This window comes from Centruroides sculpturatus, unplaced genomic scaffold, assembly GCF_000671375.1.
Source record: "Centruroides sculpturatus isolate CEXI.00-Female unplaced genomic scaffold, Cexi_2.0 scaffold487, whole genome shotgun sequence".
NCBI classification, from domain to species: Eukaryota; Metazoa; Arthropoda; class Arachnida; order Scorpiones; family Buthidae; genus Centruroides; species Centruroides sculpturatus.
Genome location: NW_019384719.1, coordinates 105,751 through 124,697, shown reverse-complemented (window position 1 = coordinate 124,697; position 18,947 = coordinate 105,751). Strand labels below are relative to the sequence as shown.

The following is an 18,947-nucleotide window of genomic DNA, read 5'->3' as shown; positions in this document are numbered from 1 at the left end:
GTTACAGAAAATGGAGAAAAGAAGTACCGAACAATGATATTCAGTTAAATTTTATACGAAACTGAAAAAGTGTATAAGTGAAACTTATGAAGTATTAAAAACTGCGTATGATGGTGAAGTTCTGTCACATACTCGTTGGCATGAAATGTTTTCAGAAGGGCGAGAATTGAAGAATGAGTCGAGATCAGGATGTCTTTCAACTTCGGCTTTAGGTGATAATGTTAAACGTATATGAACTGTCATTCTTTAAGATCTACGAATGACATTAAAAGTCGTCATAAGTCAAAGACCGTCATTTTGAAACCATCGAGAACACCCAAAAAGTTATAACCAATGTTGTGCAACTGCTTGATGAAAATGACTTCCAGGGATGCTATGAGGCAGAGAAAAATAGATATAATAAGACCATTACATCAGAAGGGACTTAATTTGAAGGGAATTAGCATAAAAATATAATAACAATTTTAAATAACTGATTTCTAATAAAATAAGTCTGATTACTTTTCAATCAGACCTCATATTATACTCTTTCGTTAAATATAAAACGATATATTTTCATTATCATATTTTAAATGATTTGTTATGCATTTGTATTTATTTAATTACAATATATCTTTATTCATTTAAAATATAAATCGCCTTCTTTCGATTTATATTTTAAATAATTAAATAAAGTAATTAAATAAATACTAGTGCATAACCAATCATTTAAAGTATGATAATGAAAATATATCATTCATATATATATATATATATATATTCAACTCAAAACAAGCATTTTAAGTCTCTCCATAAATAATATTAAATAATAATACAAAAATAAATACTTCAGTTAATTTATAGCAAATTCAGGCTATAATAATATTTTTAGTGTTTTTTGTCAACCCGTTAAGGTTTATATAAATATTTCCATTCAAAAATAAAACATAAAAAACAATAAATTTCATAATAAAAATATAATAGATAACTTAGAAAACCGGTTAAGACATACAACAATGAAAACTAAAGTTGACAGTGATAAATTAAGTAACATGAAAGACAAACAAGTATCTCATTAATTTAATAACTGTGCTTTAAACGAGAAGTTGACAATTTATGTAAAATAATTAAATAGTTAATGAATTTATATTATAATATGTTTTTTTAATGAAGTCCTATTATTTCCAAATTCAGATTGGATCGAGTTTTTCCACCAGTAAAATCATTTTTAAAATATTTATTACAGCAAAACGTATATAAAACGAAAAAACTTCTTCGGAACGTGGCTATTTTCTATGTTAAATTTTATATAAACGAAACGAAAGCTGTCGTCCGTCCTCGAGAACGGCGTTAAATAGATAAAATCCGAGATCAGATATGAAAATATTAGGGGCAGGAGGTCCTCATTAATTGTTAAGAACTTTCGAGGCAAACCGGGAGTCACGTTATTTCAATTTTAAAATTTCCTCCTGAAAGGTGTTAGATAGATGACCGGCACGATTCTATTGTTAAAGGAAAAGTATAATGTACAGGGGCAAGCCAGTACTAATTTGAGATGGAAAGCATATTTGAAATTAAATAAATGAAAAATATGATTAAAAAATTGCAGCCCGGTAATAAATAACTGCTCGTTAGTATTAGTTTATTAAAATTAACAAAAGGAAGAATCAAATACTGTTAAAAATTGGAATGAGTTTCTGAAAATCAAGTTCTCAAGAAAAAAGTAAGTGAAAAAATTAATTTAATTCGTATACTTCATTTAACTTTTATTATTATTTTATACTTTATATAAACATTATAAATTAGAAAGGAAATTTCTAGGAAACTATTTTTCTAGTTAATAAAGTCACCTGCACATATATCACGTAATATATTATTCAAAGAAAAATAAAATAAATCATGTTACAATCTGGATTGTATGATAGAACAACTAAAACATATTTTAATAAATAAAAATGATTTATTTGTAATAGACAGGATATTATGAAATGCACTAATATTAAATACAATTGTACACGGGGCCGGTCCTATATGCAAAAATTTAGTGTAATCTGTATATATAAACAGCAAAAAGTTATACTAAAGTTAAGCAAAATATTTATATTTACCAAACAACTCTAAATTTCTCATGTACTGTACAGTATTTGTGTTTTATCTCGTATGTCATATCGAATGTCAAAATTATAAATTAATCATAATTCATCAAAAGATCTAAATCTCAAACTTTAAAAAAATATATGTGGTTTGGGAAATCATTATTTAGAATTATATTTGCTGTTAAATCAAAAATTGAATTAGTTCATTTTCTACAAAGAACAATATAACATCTCAATATCGTTAAACCCTTTAAATAAAAAGAAATTAAAACGGATATTTCAATAAATATGTAGAATAACTTTTTAATTGTGATTTGATGATGGTTAGTGCATTAGTAGTTTCTAGTTCTGATTCTATTGGCACTATCAACTTCTTTGTCTCAGATATAAGACTTCACTACGAGTCACTCTTAAATGTCTCCTCACTGTAGTACAACTTTCATTAATTCCTGTCTAATTTACAATTGTCAACATCTTAATTTAATGTGTTCTGTTGCCATTTTTTCTTTTTAACACTATTTGATATTTCTATTCCTTAATAATACCATTATATTTTACTTTTACATATTCTATTCGCAAACATTTATTTACAATTTTTACCAAATATCATATTGTAAAATAATCGAATAACGATTTACAAGATTATACATCTTACAACATACTCGGTTATGGCCCCTTAAAGGCTCAATAGATTTTGGCTTTCCTACATGTAGGGAAATCAGATTGTTTATCCTAGATAGGATTTATTTCTCCTCATTTTCAGCGCTTGTTTCTTTACATCAGCAATGTATCTTCAGATAAGTATCCTCGGGTTGCTGTTAACATTGATAAAATTTTCGAATGATAATTTTCCATCACTCACTGCTATATTGAGACTGGCCCAGTCTTTTTTGATATAGCTGATAGATTCTTCTAAGCGTCAACAAATTGTTAACCGAAATTTGTTTTGTTAAAGCAATTTTCAACAGTGCTTTATGTAATGTCATTTCAAGCTTCGTAGTCATTTGCATTGCATCTAGCAGGTTCACTCCATACTTATGTGATTCATCTTCAATAACAACCTGTCTTTCTTCATTGTTTTACTTTTTTTCTTTAGGTTTTCCATTAACAGTAATAATATTTTTCTCTTTACACTGTACAAAGCACTTCAGTAGGCGTTTTTCAGCATCCGGATATTCGCATTTTTTACTTTATTGTCTATTTTGTCAGATTCTGTTATTCATTGAAGCATTCCAAATCCTCTCCTTTTTCAAATATGTATTGAAGAGAGTATTGAATGGAATGTCAAATTCTTTAGCTATTTCTGATTTTTTATTTTTGTTTTCTTTTATAGTGTTTATGACTGATAACTTGCTAATAACAAAATCTTTATTTTTCACTTGTTCTTATTTCTATCTACTTCGTTATTTTAGGCGCGAAACGTCGTTAAAAGTTTAAATTTGATATTATACAATCAGAGGCGTAATTCTGTATAATACCAATCTTCAACTACGTGATAATATCGTCCACCCCCCTTGAAAACGCAAAAGACAGCACACAATTAGACATTATTTAATGTCTACTGATCTTAAATTTCCAGTTAGAGAAATGTGATCTCAAATCTAATTCGACTTATAGAAACACAATGCACTGAGTCCATGTCGAGTTAAGTCGAGACAAAAATAAAATTCCAGTCAGCGAGAAGTTAGTTCTAGCTAGGGAGGTTCGACTTGTCGAGAGTCTTACTGTATATGTTATGTAAGTCGATACGGTGCAATTATAATCGTAATTTCGTTTAAACCCATTCAAAGTTTCTAAAATAATGTCTAGAAGCGACTGCATTAACTTCTTTTTGTCTTATCCAGTGGCGTGTTATAGTTTCAAAGGACCCAGGCAAATTTGAATTAGGGGACTCCATGTACTGTACAGTGTTGACTTCAGACATCTTTCTTCAGGGAAAGTTTTTAAATGGTTAATTTTAATTCTGAGGGCGGTACAAAACTTCTCAATTTCTGAGTCAGAGTAGAGACTTTGACTCAAAAATTGACGTAAAACACGTCATAACATCAAGTAACAGTGAGCCACGACTAGGGCTTACACGCACAGTACTGTACATAAATTTAGGAGTGGCCATAGAAGAGTATCTGTTTTCAGTAGTCTCAAACAAGTGGGTTTTCAGGTGTAGAATGACTCGTTCGTAACATATAAAGGAAAAATGACTTCCAATTTGAATTTTGTCTTTTTTTTTTTATCTATCTGAACACATATATAAATATAGGCCTACACCATTTCTTTATTTGATTGTAACTTAGTAGTTAAAAAGAATAAAAATGAATATACTCGAAAGACAAGATACAGGGCAGGAAAGAAAGTCACTTAACACCCCTGCAACAGAATATAGAATGAACCCAAGGAATGTTCAGGTACATTTAGCACATCATGTAACGTGCATAATTTTGTAACCGTTCCAGTTAGGTCAATAGAATCTTCCAGCAATCAATTCCTTGTGAAATTCTGACTCTAAATGACGTGTCACACCACTTCCCTTTCTATTTACACAGTTGCATTCAATATGGTCACCATCAAGATGGCGGCCATGAGAGTAACACATATCAAACTGTTTCCTCCTTGGTCTAAGGGGCTATCCATAAATGACGTCCATATGGGAAGCGAGGGAAGGACCTATGACAATTTGGACAAAATCAGACAAGAGGAAAGGAGGGGTTGAACTTCAATGACGTCCGTTTTATTTCATTAAATTTTATACAGTTTATACAATTTTTTATTATCATAAAATGGTAAAGATTTTGGAGGGATTGAGTTTTGTTGGACGTCCGAAGAGAGAAGGGGATAGTGATAATAATCCTATTACAGTATTATTCATATTATGCTCACGTTAAATCGATGGCTCATTTTTTACATTAAAATATGTAAATTATAGCGAAATATGTATGGCTCATCAAACAGGTGTGCCAAGTGACCGTCACTCATTTTAGTCGCTCATCCAATACATAACTTTGTACGGGAGGCTCATTTAGAAGAGTAAACAGACACATTAGTACTGTAGTGTCTTCCACCTGTGTATCATACTTTAACAATATAGTCATCTGCTTTCAGGGAAAGTTTTGAATTGAAATAACGTAACTTCTGTTTTGCATTGGAAGTTCCTATATACTTAATCGAGGCCTCCTACCCTAAAGTTTTCATATTTGTTCTTGAATTTCATTTATAATTGTATACAAATATAATTTATTTAAAATTGTAGAATGTAACGACGATATGAAAAATTAAAATAGTAAAACAAAAATATTTCACAGCGATTATATACGATTGTAAAACCAAAATTTCATTTATGATAAGTCTACGAATTATGACAACGTAAAATTGAAACTACTTTTAAAAGAAAAACGCAGAAAAAATATGAATAAATCTGTACAAACGTTCATACTTTACAATTGCAGAAAACTGTAAAAATATAAAAGATTTCTAACTCGAATAAATCCGAAAAATCCGTAAAAGCAAACGAAAATAAAAACGAAAACAGCCAGCAATCTTTTTCAAAAAGAAAAATGTTTACAACGATATGATTTTAGTAGCATAATATAATACTACGGTATAAAAATTTTTGAATTTATGTAAGTTTTGCTAAACATAAGATAAAAGAATTACAGTAATAAAGAATATAGACGAACTTTTTAACCTTTTAACATCAGCTGCAACATCAATTTAATTTACACTATTTGAACTTGACTGAGATTAATCAAAAGAAAATTTGATTAAAACCAACAAAAACGAATTAAGCAATTGTTATAATGTCACTAAACAAGCCGAAATGTCTCGCTGAATAATATTTGACTCAATATTATATTTTAATTGAACAATAATAAAGTTATTATTGATTTTCAATCGATCGAATGTTAAATTGTAATTTAATAAAATAAATTGTGAAAATTATTGTTAAAACGTATCAAAAATTTAATCGACTATTCTAATTAAAATTAGAAAAAAAATTAATAATTTAATTGCAAACAATGTTGAATTAAATCAGTAATACTTCTTTATTCATAAAATTATGATAGAGAAATAAAGAAGAAAATTTCTTCTTTATGATAACTTTATAAGTAAAAGTTACTTTACGAATTACAGTCACAAAAGAATCCATTGTTTACTGGAATACTTAACAAGTTTACAACAACTGAAAAACTCCCAGAACTGTAATAAATAGAAAAATAAAATAAAATAAAATATTTTTATTTTCTAACCATCAGATAACAAGCTGTAACTTTTTTCAATGATCTGATATACACGTAAAGTACTGTATATAAAATTTCGATTTCTTGATAAAAATAAAACTTGTTGATTGACCGCATTCAATTTCTCTTATTTTTTCTTTTCAAAATAACTTGATTGACACCCAAAGAAATATTATTCAACAAGAAACAAGGCACTTTTATCTAACATCAATAAATTCACTATAACAACGTGTAAGAAAAAATATTTCACGAACGTATATAAAATCAGACAATAGAGTAACATAAAAATACTTTTAAAAAAGACCGTAAATATATTCAATTTTTAAACAATATTCCAGTTATATTTTGCCATATGTTACAATTATTTATTCCAAAGAATAATAACTTATACAAATAAAACTTGAATCAAAAGTTTTAACAATAAATTTGTATACACTTCCATATGTTAAAATTCTTATTTTGCATTAAAATAAATATATAAACTGCCTAATATTAAATACAGTTCTTCGCAGTTGTTTATATAAGTTATATACAATATTTATCATCCATCTTATAAATGTTAAATGTGAAAAAGAAAATGGTTTCTTATTCAATAAAACTTCAAAATCATTTAAGAGAAATCAATTCGTCGAAAACAAAACAGAATAACATATACCATTATGCAATGAATTTGAAATTTCTGTTGAAATAAGCTTTATGAATGTTCTTTACAATAATCAATATTGTGTAGGTGAGGTATTGATAGATTATCAATGATGAGAATTGCAAATCATCTTTCATACTATTTAATATTTTTCTTTTTTATACTAAAAACGAGATGGTTAAAAAAAATAAAAAAAATCAATAAAATCCATAACTGAGAAAGCATCTATGAGGTTTCAATAAAATGCTAAAGATAAATTACATTTTATATTATAATTAAATACAACAAAACAATTTATCCGAATAGAACACGCAAAAAAAGAATATAAATACAACTTCTTTCTCCCCTCTTTTTTTTCCTTTCTATTGAATGTTTAATGATTTTAAATTAATTAAAAATAGATTTTATAAATAAATTCAGACGATTTTAGCAACGAAAGCTTCGGGATAAGTTTAAAAATAATGTTTAAAATACTGCCTTATATAATTCAGATAATGGAGATCGCATTGAAAAATTCAATATTCGCACTTTGATGAAACGGGTATTTTCGGAAGCTATCATCATCAATAGAAAAACTGTTTAATTATCAGCTTCATCTTAAGTATCTTCGGGGTTTAGAAAAAGGAAAGGAAAAAAAAACTTCTAGACTGTTCGAACTTTTTGTTTTTGACAAAATACCTTTCTTTAGCTGTAACCCTGTAACTAACCTGCAAGAAAAGCGAGTCTCTTATCGATTATATATTCTAATTAAAGTTGCACTGTATACATTATAGCTTATAAACCATCAAGAACTGGATTAGTAAATGCAGTTATTTCATCCTCGATTTTATATTTTCTTCCAGTCATATTATTGTTTTTAATTAAAAGTGTAGTTTTTTTACTAGTAACATTTTTCTTTCTATACAATTAATTATATTTTTTAATTTTCCAGTAAAAATTTCAAATATTTTAGTTACTAGATAAATTATCAGATAGTATCTACGCAATTATCGTTTAAACGAATCACTAAAACTGTAAGATATAGCTGAAGCACCCTTGTTTAACTCTATACACTACCCAGTTTAATAAAAACTTTATAAATTTAATATATAGAAACGAGAAAATTTATTGAATCTTAATCATGTGTGATCTCACTGCAAATAATAGAAAGGTTGTTGTTATCAATAATCGATGACTCCATTTACTCTATCAACAATAATGTCAAATAAATTCTATACACTAAGCTCTTAATTATTACCAATAATCTTACTTTACTGAAGCCTGGAAGCAATAAGTTAACAGAAATTTCCGTGGAATTCTACTTCTAAAAGTTCGTAATATCTGATAGAAAAAATAGGCAGAATTCACAGAGCCTTGAATCAATTTTGTGCATAAAAATAGAGTTTAAAACAGTAACAAACAATCTTGTTTGTAAAACAGTAAACATTCTAGTCAAGGCTGGGAGTAAATAGAACGTTAAGAACCAACTTCATAAATTAAGAACTTTTTTACTCTTATCAACCTTAATGATGAGATGAGAAAGAGTGAAAAGAAAAAAATATTAATGGATATATACATGTACACATGTAAATGTACAGTACATATTTTATTGTATTTATATCATATTTTTAAATCTATATTTAATTAAATAGGCTACAATATATACAAAGACAGTATATACTTAATGATTAAAACAAAGGCTATTATGATGTCCGATTTATTCTTAACGAGACTATTAATATGGCTTAACCTATAAATTTATTCACAAAAAATTTCATAAAGTACTGTTCAATATTTTGCATTTTTTAAAATTATTTTTATATAACATGAAACAATCATTTGAAGCTGATTTTGAAATATCTCCTAACTGTTTTGGGTATTTTGTTATTCTGGAAACATATATGAATATGCTCTTATTAATTTAAAGTTTTTTTTTTCGTTTTTATTGAATGTGTGTACAGTATTTATATCAGTGCTTGTTACATATTCGTTGTTTTTAATAAATTAAAAAATTTCTACTATGAATTAAACATAAAAAAATTGAAAATTAACCAAAACATAATCTAAATTGGTAATGCTTAAATTCAAACTTTTGAATAATTTTATCATAAATTTATTATTGAAGAGAGAGAAAATTTAAGAAAATAATTGTTTTTACAAAAATAGTGTGTTTCGAATATTTAAATATTTCATTTAATTAAATTTTCATACACTTTCGCAATAATTTAATTCATTAATGAGACTTGATCAATTTTAAACTGGGAATATGTTTAATTTCCTTTTTTTTTAACCATACCACTTTGTTTTCGTAACATTCAAATTTTAAAGTTCCCGTAGAAAATAAATAATATGTGGCAAACATATTTAACAAGGATGTTCACAAAATATTTTTAGTGTATTAAAAATATGCTTTTGTAAACATCCAAATTATGCTTTAAATTTCGTATTACTCAAATTCTTTTTAATGCTTGGTCCAACTACTAAAATGTCTTCTAAAGGTATATATATATCACCAAATAATGTTTCATGTGGCTTTTCACAAGTTATTAACCAAAAATGCTTATAATGCTTTTCATTTTCCTGAGGTATGTTATCAAAATTTAAACTACAACGAATATAACGATTATAAAAGAATTTCAGACTTTTCCGATTCGTCATTCTTATTTTTACATAGGTGATATTGTTTGTAATAATACATACAATAATTACTGTTATTACTTCTACGATCTGTTTCTCTCCCACTATAAATTTTTAGGAATATTTGTGACCAGCAAGTGAGGCACATCCAGCTATAACAGGATGTTATAGAGGCTTTCGGCACTCTTTTTCTCACTGCTTTTGTGTATCCAAGTAAAACAATCATCCCACAAGTTAGTTTGATGAGGGCTCTACGAAAAAATAAAAATTCTGGAACTAGTGATCAAATAGAGGAAAACTGAAACTTCCACGACGGTGTACTAAATAATGTTTCTATATTGGGCTAAAATCCGTCGAATTTGGAAACTTTGTAAAATTTGAGACGAGTAAAAAGTAATGGGACTATTGAGCTATTTAGGAGAAAAACTTGTCGGCAATTAATTGAGTTATTAGCGATAAATCAATTGTTTTTATCAGTGATTTAATATTGTTTCGTTGTTCGTGAAGCGTAACTTTTCTGGAATGTCTTTTTCGTGCATAAACTCAAAAAAGAGAGTCGAAAATCATGTTAACACCTTCATGGGGCTTGCTTTATAAATTGTGATAGAATATAAAATATATGATAACGAATATAGTTCGTATCCGATTCACATTAAGTCTTTCGCATAAATAGGCAGCTTTAACCAAGAAGTAGTGTATGTTGACTAACCTGAAAAAATTCGAATGAGAGAATGCTGTTGTGTTAAACGTTAGTGAAAGCTGGATAAGCAAATTTAATTGGTCTAATCTGTTATTTGAGTAAAAGAAAAAGTTTGACCCATATCAATACAACATAAATGAGAATTAAAGCGTAATAAAGCGCGCTGCCTTTCTTTAGTAGTAATTTATTTCTGATTATTAAATAATTCAACTGGTAGAACAAGGAATTCGTATAGAACTGGAAAACACAGATTCTGAAAACGAAGAACCCAAAGAACTTCTCTACAGATTTCCTTAATAAAAGTTTGGTAACGGTAACCGAAATCGTTAATCAAATTGTAGCGAATAATCCAAATTTTGAAAGGAGTACAAAAGCAAGACGAGGCGTTTTGGATGCGATCTCCTGCTACCGACATTTGCTTAAAGATAGAAAAAGAAAGCGACAAATGAAACTACACGACTTTATCGCAAAAAACAAAAGAATTTTAGAAGAGCCAGGACCTTCATCACAAAAAATGAACTTTACATTTCTGTGTGCATATGTTTATGTGTTATTTAACATATATCATTATGCAAATTAATATAAAAATAACTTAAAATTAAAGTTTATTTTTGACCGCGTGTTCCCATTTCCCTATTTACTCCATATTAAAGTGACCTCGTTTAACGCTGTTTCGTTTATCCCCCGCGTTATGCGGGGTCTTACTGTGTATATATATACAGAAGATTTACGGTGCATATAATATATATACCGTAAATTCTCAAATAGACTCAGGTCTCCTATAAACCCGGTTATTTAGTTTAAATTGCTAAATAATCGTTGGCTGTTGTTAAATTCCTTCGCACTGACTCGCGAAGTTAGGATGTAGTGCTGTGGTTATTTTCCGATGGAAACCTTTGAAAAATGTTTTTACTACGACAAGGGGCGCAACTGAAGTATACGGTAAATAATACGTGAGTGGAATTCATCTTCCCGTATTTTCTGTTTCGAACTCTTCATTTTACATACATCAGTAAGCTAGATAGATGTCGATTGTAATACAACCGAGAGGTCTTACAGCGGTGCCTTCAAACTGAACGCAGTTGCATATGCAAAATAATACTCCGGAGAAACAGCAGCGCGGAAATTTAAAATGAATCAAAAGCTAATTCGTGAGTGAAGAAACAAACATCAGTCTTAAGGCTATCAAGAATAATAGTGAAGTAAAGAGGCTGGCAGGAAGAAAGCGCGAGAAGATCAGCGAAGAATTAGAAGAAAAGATTCTGCACTGGATCTGTCAGCAGCGAGAGAAAAATACCTTATCTCCAGACGGATGGTGATGGACAAGGCAAGAGAAATCTTCACCCAGTTACATGAAAGTGATAAACAAAACGCTGTGTTCACAGCTAGTAGAGGGTGGCTAGAAAAATACGTTAACATGTTAACGGTAGTAATGTTATTATGTAGTAGTGTGGTTTTTTATTAAATAAAAAGAAAAAGTTATTGTAAATTATCCGCAGTTTTCATTATTTGAGAGAGGATGGATGAAGATACCATGGAGATGATGATGGAAAAAATATTGAACCATATTTCCCCATTTTTATCACTAATTTGGATGCGAAATTCTGCAAGAATGTAATAAAGGTCGGGTCTTTTATATACTTAGCACCCTGCCTTCTTGCACTCCCTCTAAAAATTTCTGGATCCGCCGTTGATTGGCAGCATGATACTATAATCCAAGCCTGGAATCAATTCAAGCTACTTAATTGCACATACAATAATGGATAAATGTTGCTTACAATTTTACATAGACAAAACTAAGCAAAATATTTGCATTTACTGATTCCCTGTTAGAAATCATATCAGTCCTCCCCTTTTTATTTTTATTCTAAGTATTTAATTTAAAAAATGCAGCTGGTACAATACTTTCCCCAAATGTAAGAAAAAATTATTAGCTTTTCGCATGTTTTAACATTTTTAAATGCATCAGTAGAAAGAGTATTTGGTAAATTAAAACTTATTAAAAATCAGCACAGACAGGCATTAAAACAAACACAATTGTTGCTTTGTTATCGACTAAACAATAAAATCAAAGAAAACGGAGGCTATCTTAAATTTCAATCATCTAATGATATGTTATGTAAACCAATCTAATTGAAACTGTTAAAACAAAATAAATATTTGGTTAGTTTTTTTAAAAAATTATACATTATTCACTTAGGTACACGATGTAATAATTTAGATATTTCAGGATTTACATACACATCTACAGATTTATTTGAAGGCGAGATGAGAATTGGGGGAATTCACTACCCTCGAACCAAAATTGTAGAAAAGGTCTACTGGCAATATACTTGTATATTAATTATCATAAAAAACAATAAAATTATATTTAAATAAATATAACATTGATAAAAAGCTTACGTCAATTATGTTTTATAAGATAATAACAAAATGACATCGTCACAATACAGGGCTGTAATTTTTAATAATATTTTTAATTTATTTCATTTAAAATATATATTATCCACCTCAAATTAGTAGTGGCTTGCCCCTATACATCATACTTTTCCTTTCGTGGAATCTTTTGTACATCATACAATAGATTTCTCTGGTCGTCTGACACCTTTCAGGGGAAAATTTTTGAATTGAAATAACATGACTTCTGATTTGTATCGGAAGTTCTTATATCAATTAACGTAGGGACAAGAGATCCCAATTGGGACCTCCTGCCACTACGGTTAACTAATTTTACACTATTTTCACTGAGAAATCACTAGTTTTTTTTTCAAATAAGATATTAATAAAATTATACCAATATGAATTGGTAAAATGTATAATTATATATTTTATGTCGTAAATACATACCCTAAATATAAATATTTTTATATTAATTAATGGATAGATGCTTTTTTTCCCTTAAACGTTTAATTATAACTAAACTTAAGGTAAAATACATATAATAACACAAGCAAAACTAGCTCCTTAAATAAAAAACCTCAATAAATTTTAGAGACATTTTTATGATTTTTTAGAACGCGGAATCATCTAATAACTATAATATATCTCGTGGAACGAAAGTTAAAACAGAGTTTGAACAAAATGGAAAGGATAAATTTTAATGAAATGATAATAGAGGAGGTAAGACATTACATATGACAGTGTATCTCATTAGATAAGATTTAAACCGTTTGAAGACTGAACTGCTTAGTGTGCATGCACACGCCGCTTTTCCGTCTGTCCTTCGAGCCACAATCGAATGGTTTCGACTGATGAAACGGCTCTGACAGTCCTAGTGTGAACCCATCTTAAGGCTTGAACACATGGAATCAGGTTTTAATCTGGGCCAGCTATCCCAGGAATTTTTTACGGGCCATCCATAGCCCCTATTATGGGCTTAGCCTTTTTAATGCCAACAGGGCGGAAAGATAAAAAAAAATCACATAATTTTTAAATGTAATTTTTCCGCTGTATGAATAAATATTTTAATTAATTATAATCTACATGTAAATTATAAATGATTTCTGTGTTAATTTTAAGAAACATCATATTTTAACATTGTAATAAAAATAAAAATAAAATTATATCTATGACAACCCGCACAACTTCATTTTAAATTTCAATAATGGGCCCTCTGACTTAAAAATTTATATAGATTCAATCTAAATAATATTATTCAAACTCATTTTAAATAAAATTTAAAATTAATAATAACTGAAAATTGAAAATTCTTTTATTTGAAATGATATATTAACATTTATCATCTTCGACAGATGATGGATTACGACAAAGAATAAAGATGACTTTTTAATAAAATATACATAAAATAAAATTTAAAAATTTTCATTCTGAATATAGTGAAATATAATTTTTTATTTTTCTTTTTTTTTTAGAGAAGGGAAATGCTTGTGCTATATACCTGGCCTCAATTTTACTAATATTATGAGTTGTCTGGCTCGCAATCGAACAGACACCCCTCCCATATACTCGTACTGTACGTGAATGGAGACGAGTTATAATGCTCTAACTTCATGAATATATCACGAATATCCAGATCGAATTCGAACCTAAATCAATCAGTACGATAGGTGTGGTTATATGGGCGACAGTATTATAATGAAATGTTATAAATCTGATTAATCTGATCACATAAAAGGCAAACTTCTGTTCTTCCAATTCTTATAATCTTTATTGTAAAATTAATTTCATTCATATGATTAAATACCATTTGAAATTAATTTTGCATTATCTGTTCCAGTTGGAAACAAGTTAAATGTTCTCCTAATAAAACATTTATCTTAATTATCAAATTTGAAGAAGCTATAAGAATGTTAAAATTATTGTATAACTACTTCCAAAAATAGTTTATACGTTAATAACTATTTTATCATGCTGAAAATAACAAAATGCGAAAGAAATTCAATTATTCTTACACGATTATATTGCATAAACGTCTTAGACTGCTCGATTTTCTATGAAATTAGTTATAAGTGAATGTTATTATTTACTCTATTGATAAATGTATGTCTATCATTTCTTTTTCTGCCTTCTGAGTTAAAAATTTACATAGATCATATAGATGTCTGTTCGAGCATCACGTAAAAAAGGCCGAAGCGATTTCTATGAAACTTTATACATTACATATATTAAGGATAGTCCTGGAAAGGATACAGACTACATGTCTGTCTGTTCGAGTATCGCATGAATACGACTGAATCCTTCCAGACTACTGAATGTATTTAGAATAAATTTCGATATAAAATTGTTTTTGGTCAGACCTTATGAGTTTATTATAAGTACATATTCTTTTTGGGCTGCAATTTAAGGATCATGAAAAATTTCAGATAATTTCATTGTATAGTTTGATAATGGGATTTTTAATTCAGTTATTAACTAATTCGTTTTATCTCATTTGGTCATATCTTCTTTAATATTGCATATAGTAAAATTAATATTAAGAATTATTTAAATTATACTAATAAAATCCAATTAAAATATTTTAATAAATTTAAAATAAAGCATAGAAAGAGGGAGAGATAGAGACAATATAAATAAACTATTCCATGTGTCATCAATAATTAACTATAAATTAGAATAAAACGATACAATACTAATAACAATTTTAAATATAGCCTAAATAATATAGATATTTATTAAACATTTTAAAATTTCTCATCAATGCATACAAAACTTTATTATTTTCCCTACAATACGAGTAATATGCCAAATATATCACAACTAGTAATTTATTTGCTTAAATGTTTCCATGTTAGGTTTTATTTTTCAGCATTTTTCAATAATATCTGTCATTCTCCTTCGCTTTCTTAGAATTTATCTATTCATTTTGTAATATGTACAGTACATATATTTAATAAATTATTTTCTCTAAATTTTGTAAAACATTATTGTACAAAATGTTTGTCTCTTTCTTTTCTTTTTCAATCATTACAAAGCACTGTAATATTTAAAAAATTGTTTTATAATAAGTGCGAAGGATTAAAAAAATATATATATAAATTTTCTCATTTGTTAAAGAATTAAATCAAAAATTTAAACATAAAACAAAGAATTAAATATTGAATTAACGTTATTTTAATTAAGCGTGTTTTTATATAACATAAAAACCGATAAACTGTTTGGTAAATTCATCGTACGTCATTTGGTATCGAGTTTTTTTCAAACACTAAACATGGAAAAAATTCCTTAACGAAACTAACAGTAATGTTCGGTTTTAAAAATCGCTTACTTTTATTGATTCGAACCAGAAAAATAACAGTTTATACCAAATTAAACGAATCGTACTGTACTGTACTGTATAGTCAGTCTATCGTTATTTATTGCAAAACGAATATTTATAATTTACGAGTATTTTCGGTATCAGAAAATCTTTGCCATACCGATATTACAGTAATTAGTTACAGTATAAGTTTGAGAATCATATTGTGTCCTTATATTAATTTTCCATTCTGACTGGCTGGGCTTTATATAGTCTCAAACTAGCGATGTTTAGGGATGACACCGGTACGTTCATCAATCAAACAATAATATTTAACTACATTACTAAGGAAAAATGTAAATAAAATTTACTAAAACTTACCTGAAAGTATAGTAGAAGATGACACGATCAATGTTTTATGATCATAATCGTTAATTATAACGCTAGCAAAATGCACTTTTCCATTGTATAATATACATGCAGTATTTTCTACTTACCTAATTTTATATTTGTATTCATTTTATAGAAAGTATATATAGCCTATACTAAAAAGTTTAGAAAAATTTGCAAAATCTCATATATATATAATATTATGTGAATTTCTCTAAATTTTTTACTGCAGTTAATAAACAATTTTCCATAAAACTTGACATTTGCTAAACTCATTACGATCTATTCTAATGTATATATTAGCTGGAGCAAAATTTAATTTGCGTAACGAAGTAATCTTAAAAAATAGTTCGACCATCAACTTTCACATATTTCCAATTCCTTAATGATCGAATTTCTTTATTAGCATTCCTTTCATCTTAACTATTACTTAATTTCGATAACTTTTGAGGATTAATTATCTAATTAACGTCACAACCATTCTAAAATCGGTAAAAAAAATTCCAAACACACATTAAATAATCTTCTTTTTTCACATCATTTTCCATTTTAACATGAATCATTTGCATTATCCTTACGAACTTCGTTCCATTTTCTAAACCCTTTAACTTTGGCTGCATTGTTCGTTCGTTTTAACAATGCAAGCTATCTAGTCTTTTTGTGTCCGTTTTACAATACGATTTATTCATTCTCTAAGCAAACAACTTTTATCTTCTTTCCAAATACTTTTCACTGCAGAATACACCATAAGGTTTAAGGATAATCGATACGTTTAAGTAGCCAATATCTTGATTAAAAACTTTTACGACATTCACATTACTTCTCTGAGTATATTATTTATTATTACTTCTCTATAACTATAATAAATTGTATCCATAATAATCATCAGACTATAAACATTTGAAAATTATACAAATATTGTATGTTTATAGTGGACAATGCTCTAATTATATAATTACGTACTTAGATAAGCAATTAACTACTCACTCGTGTCAACAGTATGCTTTTATGGTAGGTTAATTATATGTAACAATATCTAATTAGAATGAAATCTTTTAATGAACTCTTGTATCTCGATATACTCAATATTTTCCCTCCCCCCTTTTTTTTATCAATAATTAATAGATTAATACAAAAATTACATATTTAAAATAAAAGGAAAATATATTATTTAAGTTAATCTAATTAACCAATTAAACTTTTAATTTTTTCATGAATTAATTTAAAGATTTAAATATAAACTTCAAGACTTTTAAATCACACAATGAATAAATTGACACGAATATTTGTTTGACGTAAATAATATATAGTAAAAGGATGTATCATTTAAAATAAATAGCCGACGGGAATTCTCATATAGAGTATTAAATATGTAAAGAAAAATACCTTGGTTGAGTCATAGCAAGCGATGACACGTCCGTTTTGCACTTCAACGTTGGCAGGTGGATGAGCAAACTTGCACTCTGTGTCGGGACGGGTACATTTGTTTCTTTGAAACTCTCGACATACTTCTAACTGAAGCCAACGGGAATCTTTTACGTTCGTTAGACTGTTTACCATGGCCATACTAAGTGTAGGATTGAATGGCACATATACACTTTTCGGGTTTTATTTAGAAGTCACCACCACATGACAAAGAACGGACCTGAAATATTTATTGGGCCTGCTGGACGGGGTCTGAAACCTATAAATAAACAAAAAAAAAAAAGAAAACATTTGAATTTAATTTTTTACTTTTAAAATTATTCACTTAATTATGTATTTAAATCTCGTGTAATAATCATACGAATGTTCTTCTAGAAATAGGGAAAACTATTATAGACATATTCTTAAAAATTTTATTACAGTATTATGATGTTTTTCGTTTTAAATGTAATTTCTCCGATATTAGAAATTTAATATGTTTTAGTTTCGAAATGAATTTTTATATAAGGAATAAAAAAACTAAAATTAAAAATAATTTCAGACGGTATATTTAGCATTTCACTACATATTAAAACATTTATTTTTTACTAAGTACAATTAATATCCATTTAAAAAAACAATTTATAAAAAAAAAAAAGAATAATAATGATAAAATACGGTTTAACTAATGAATAATGCAGTGAAACCTGTCCAAAATGAAACCTGCCAAACCGGGGAAATATTCGATTTACACAGGTTTTACTATACTTCTATAAAATAGGAAAGATTCCCATAAATAAAGAGTAATCACATAACACGAAAGTTTATAAAATTATGTAAATATATGTTCATAAAATTTAATTAAAAATGTGAAAATGCAAATATCATAAACAATATCGCTTTAAATCAAAATAGCCTATTTAGAACAGAACTAAACGTTAAAACTAACATCAATAACGTTAACCTCAATTCTAAATAATAATAATAATAATAATAATAGTAATTACAAAAGAATTATAAAGAATTTCGTTTTGTTAAAGTAAACATAACATAAATAATTTAATAATAATATATTTAGAATGTGTATAAAGAAGTATTACAAATATTTTAGTGGACAGAAAACTAAGAAGAAAACAAACAGTTTTGGTAAAAATATTTGGTCCAACTCACAGAGAGAAACGAGGAAATATAA

General features: G+C 27.7%; 1 protein-coding gene across 6 annotated transcripts in view; it reads right to left on the bottom strand.

Moving 5' to 3' along the window:
• LOC111627986 (muscleblind-like protein 1) overlaps positions 1-18,035 on the bottom strand; it is a 198,943-nt gene extending 180,908 nt beyond the window's left edge. For 5 of the 6 annotated variants that reach the window (XM_023371691.1, XM_023371692.1, XM_023371694.1 and 2 more), the window contains exon 1: positions 17,738-18,035. In XM_023371691.1, coding sequence (XP_023227459.1) covers positions 17,738-17,917 — 180 coding nt within the window. In that variant the 5' untranslated portion in view covers positions 17,918-18,035. The remainder of the gene's footprint in view (positions 1-17,737) is intronic. The other variant, XR_002757099.1, reaches the window with a different exon arrangement.
• Between the last annotated feature and the right edge of the window lie 912 nt (positions 18,036-18,947).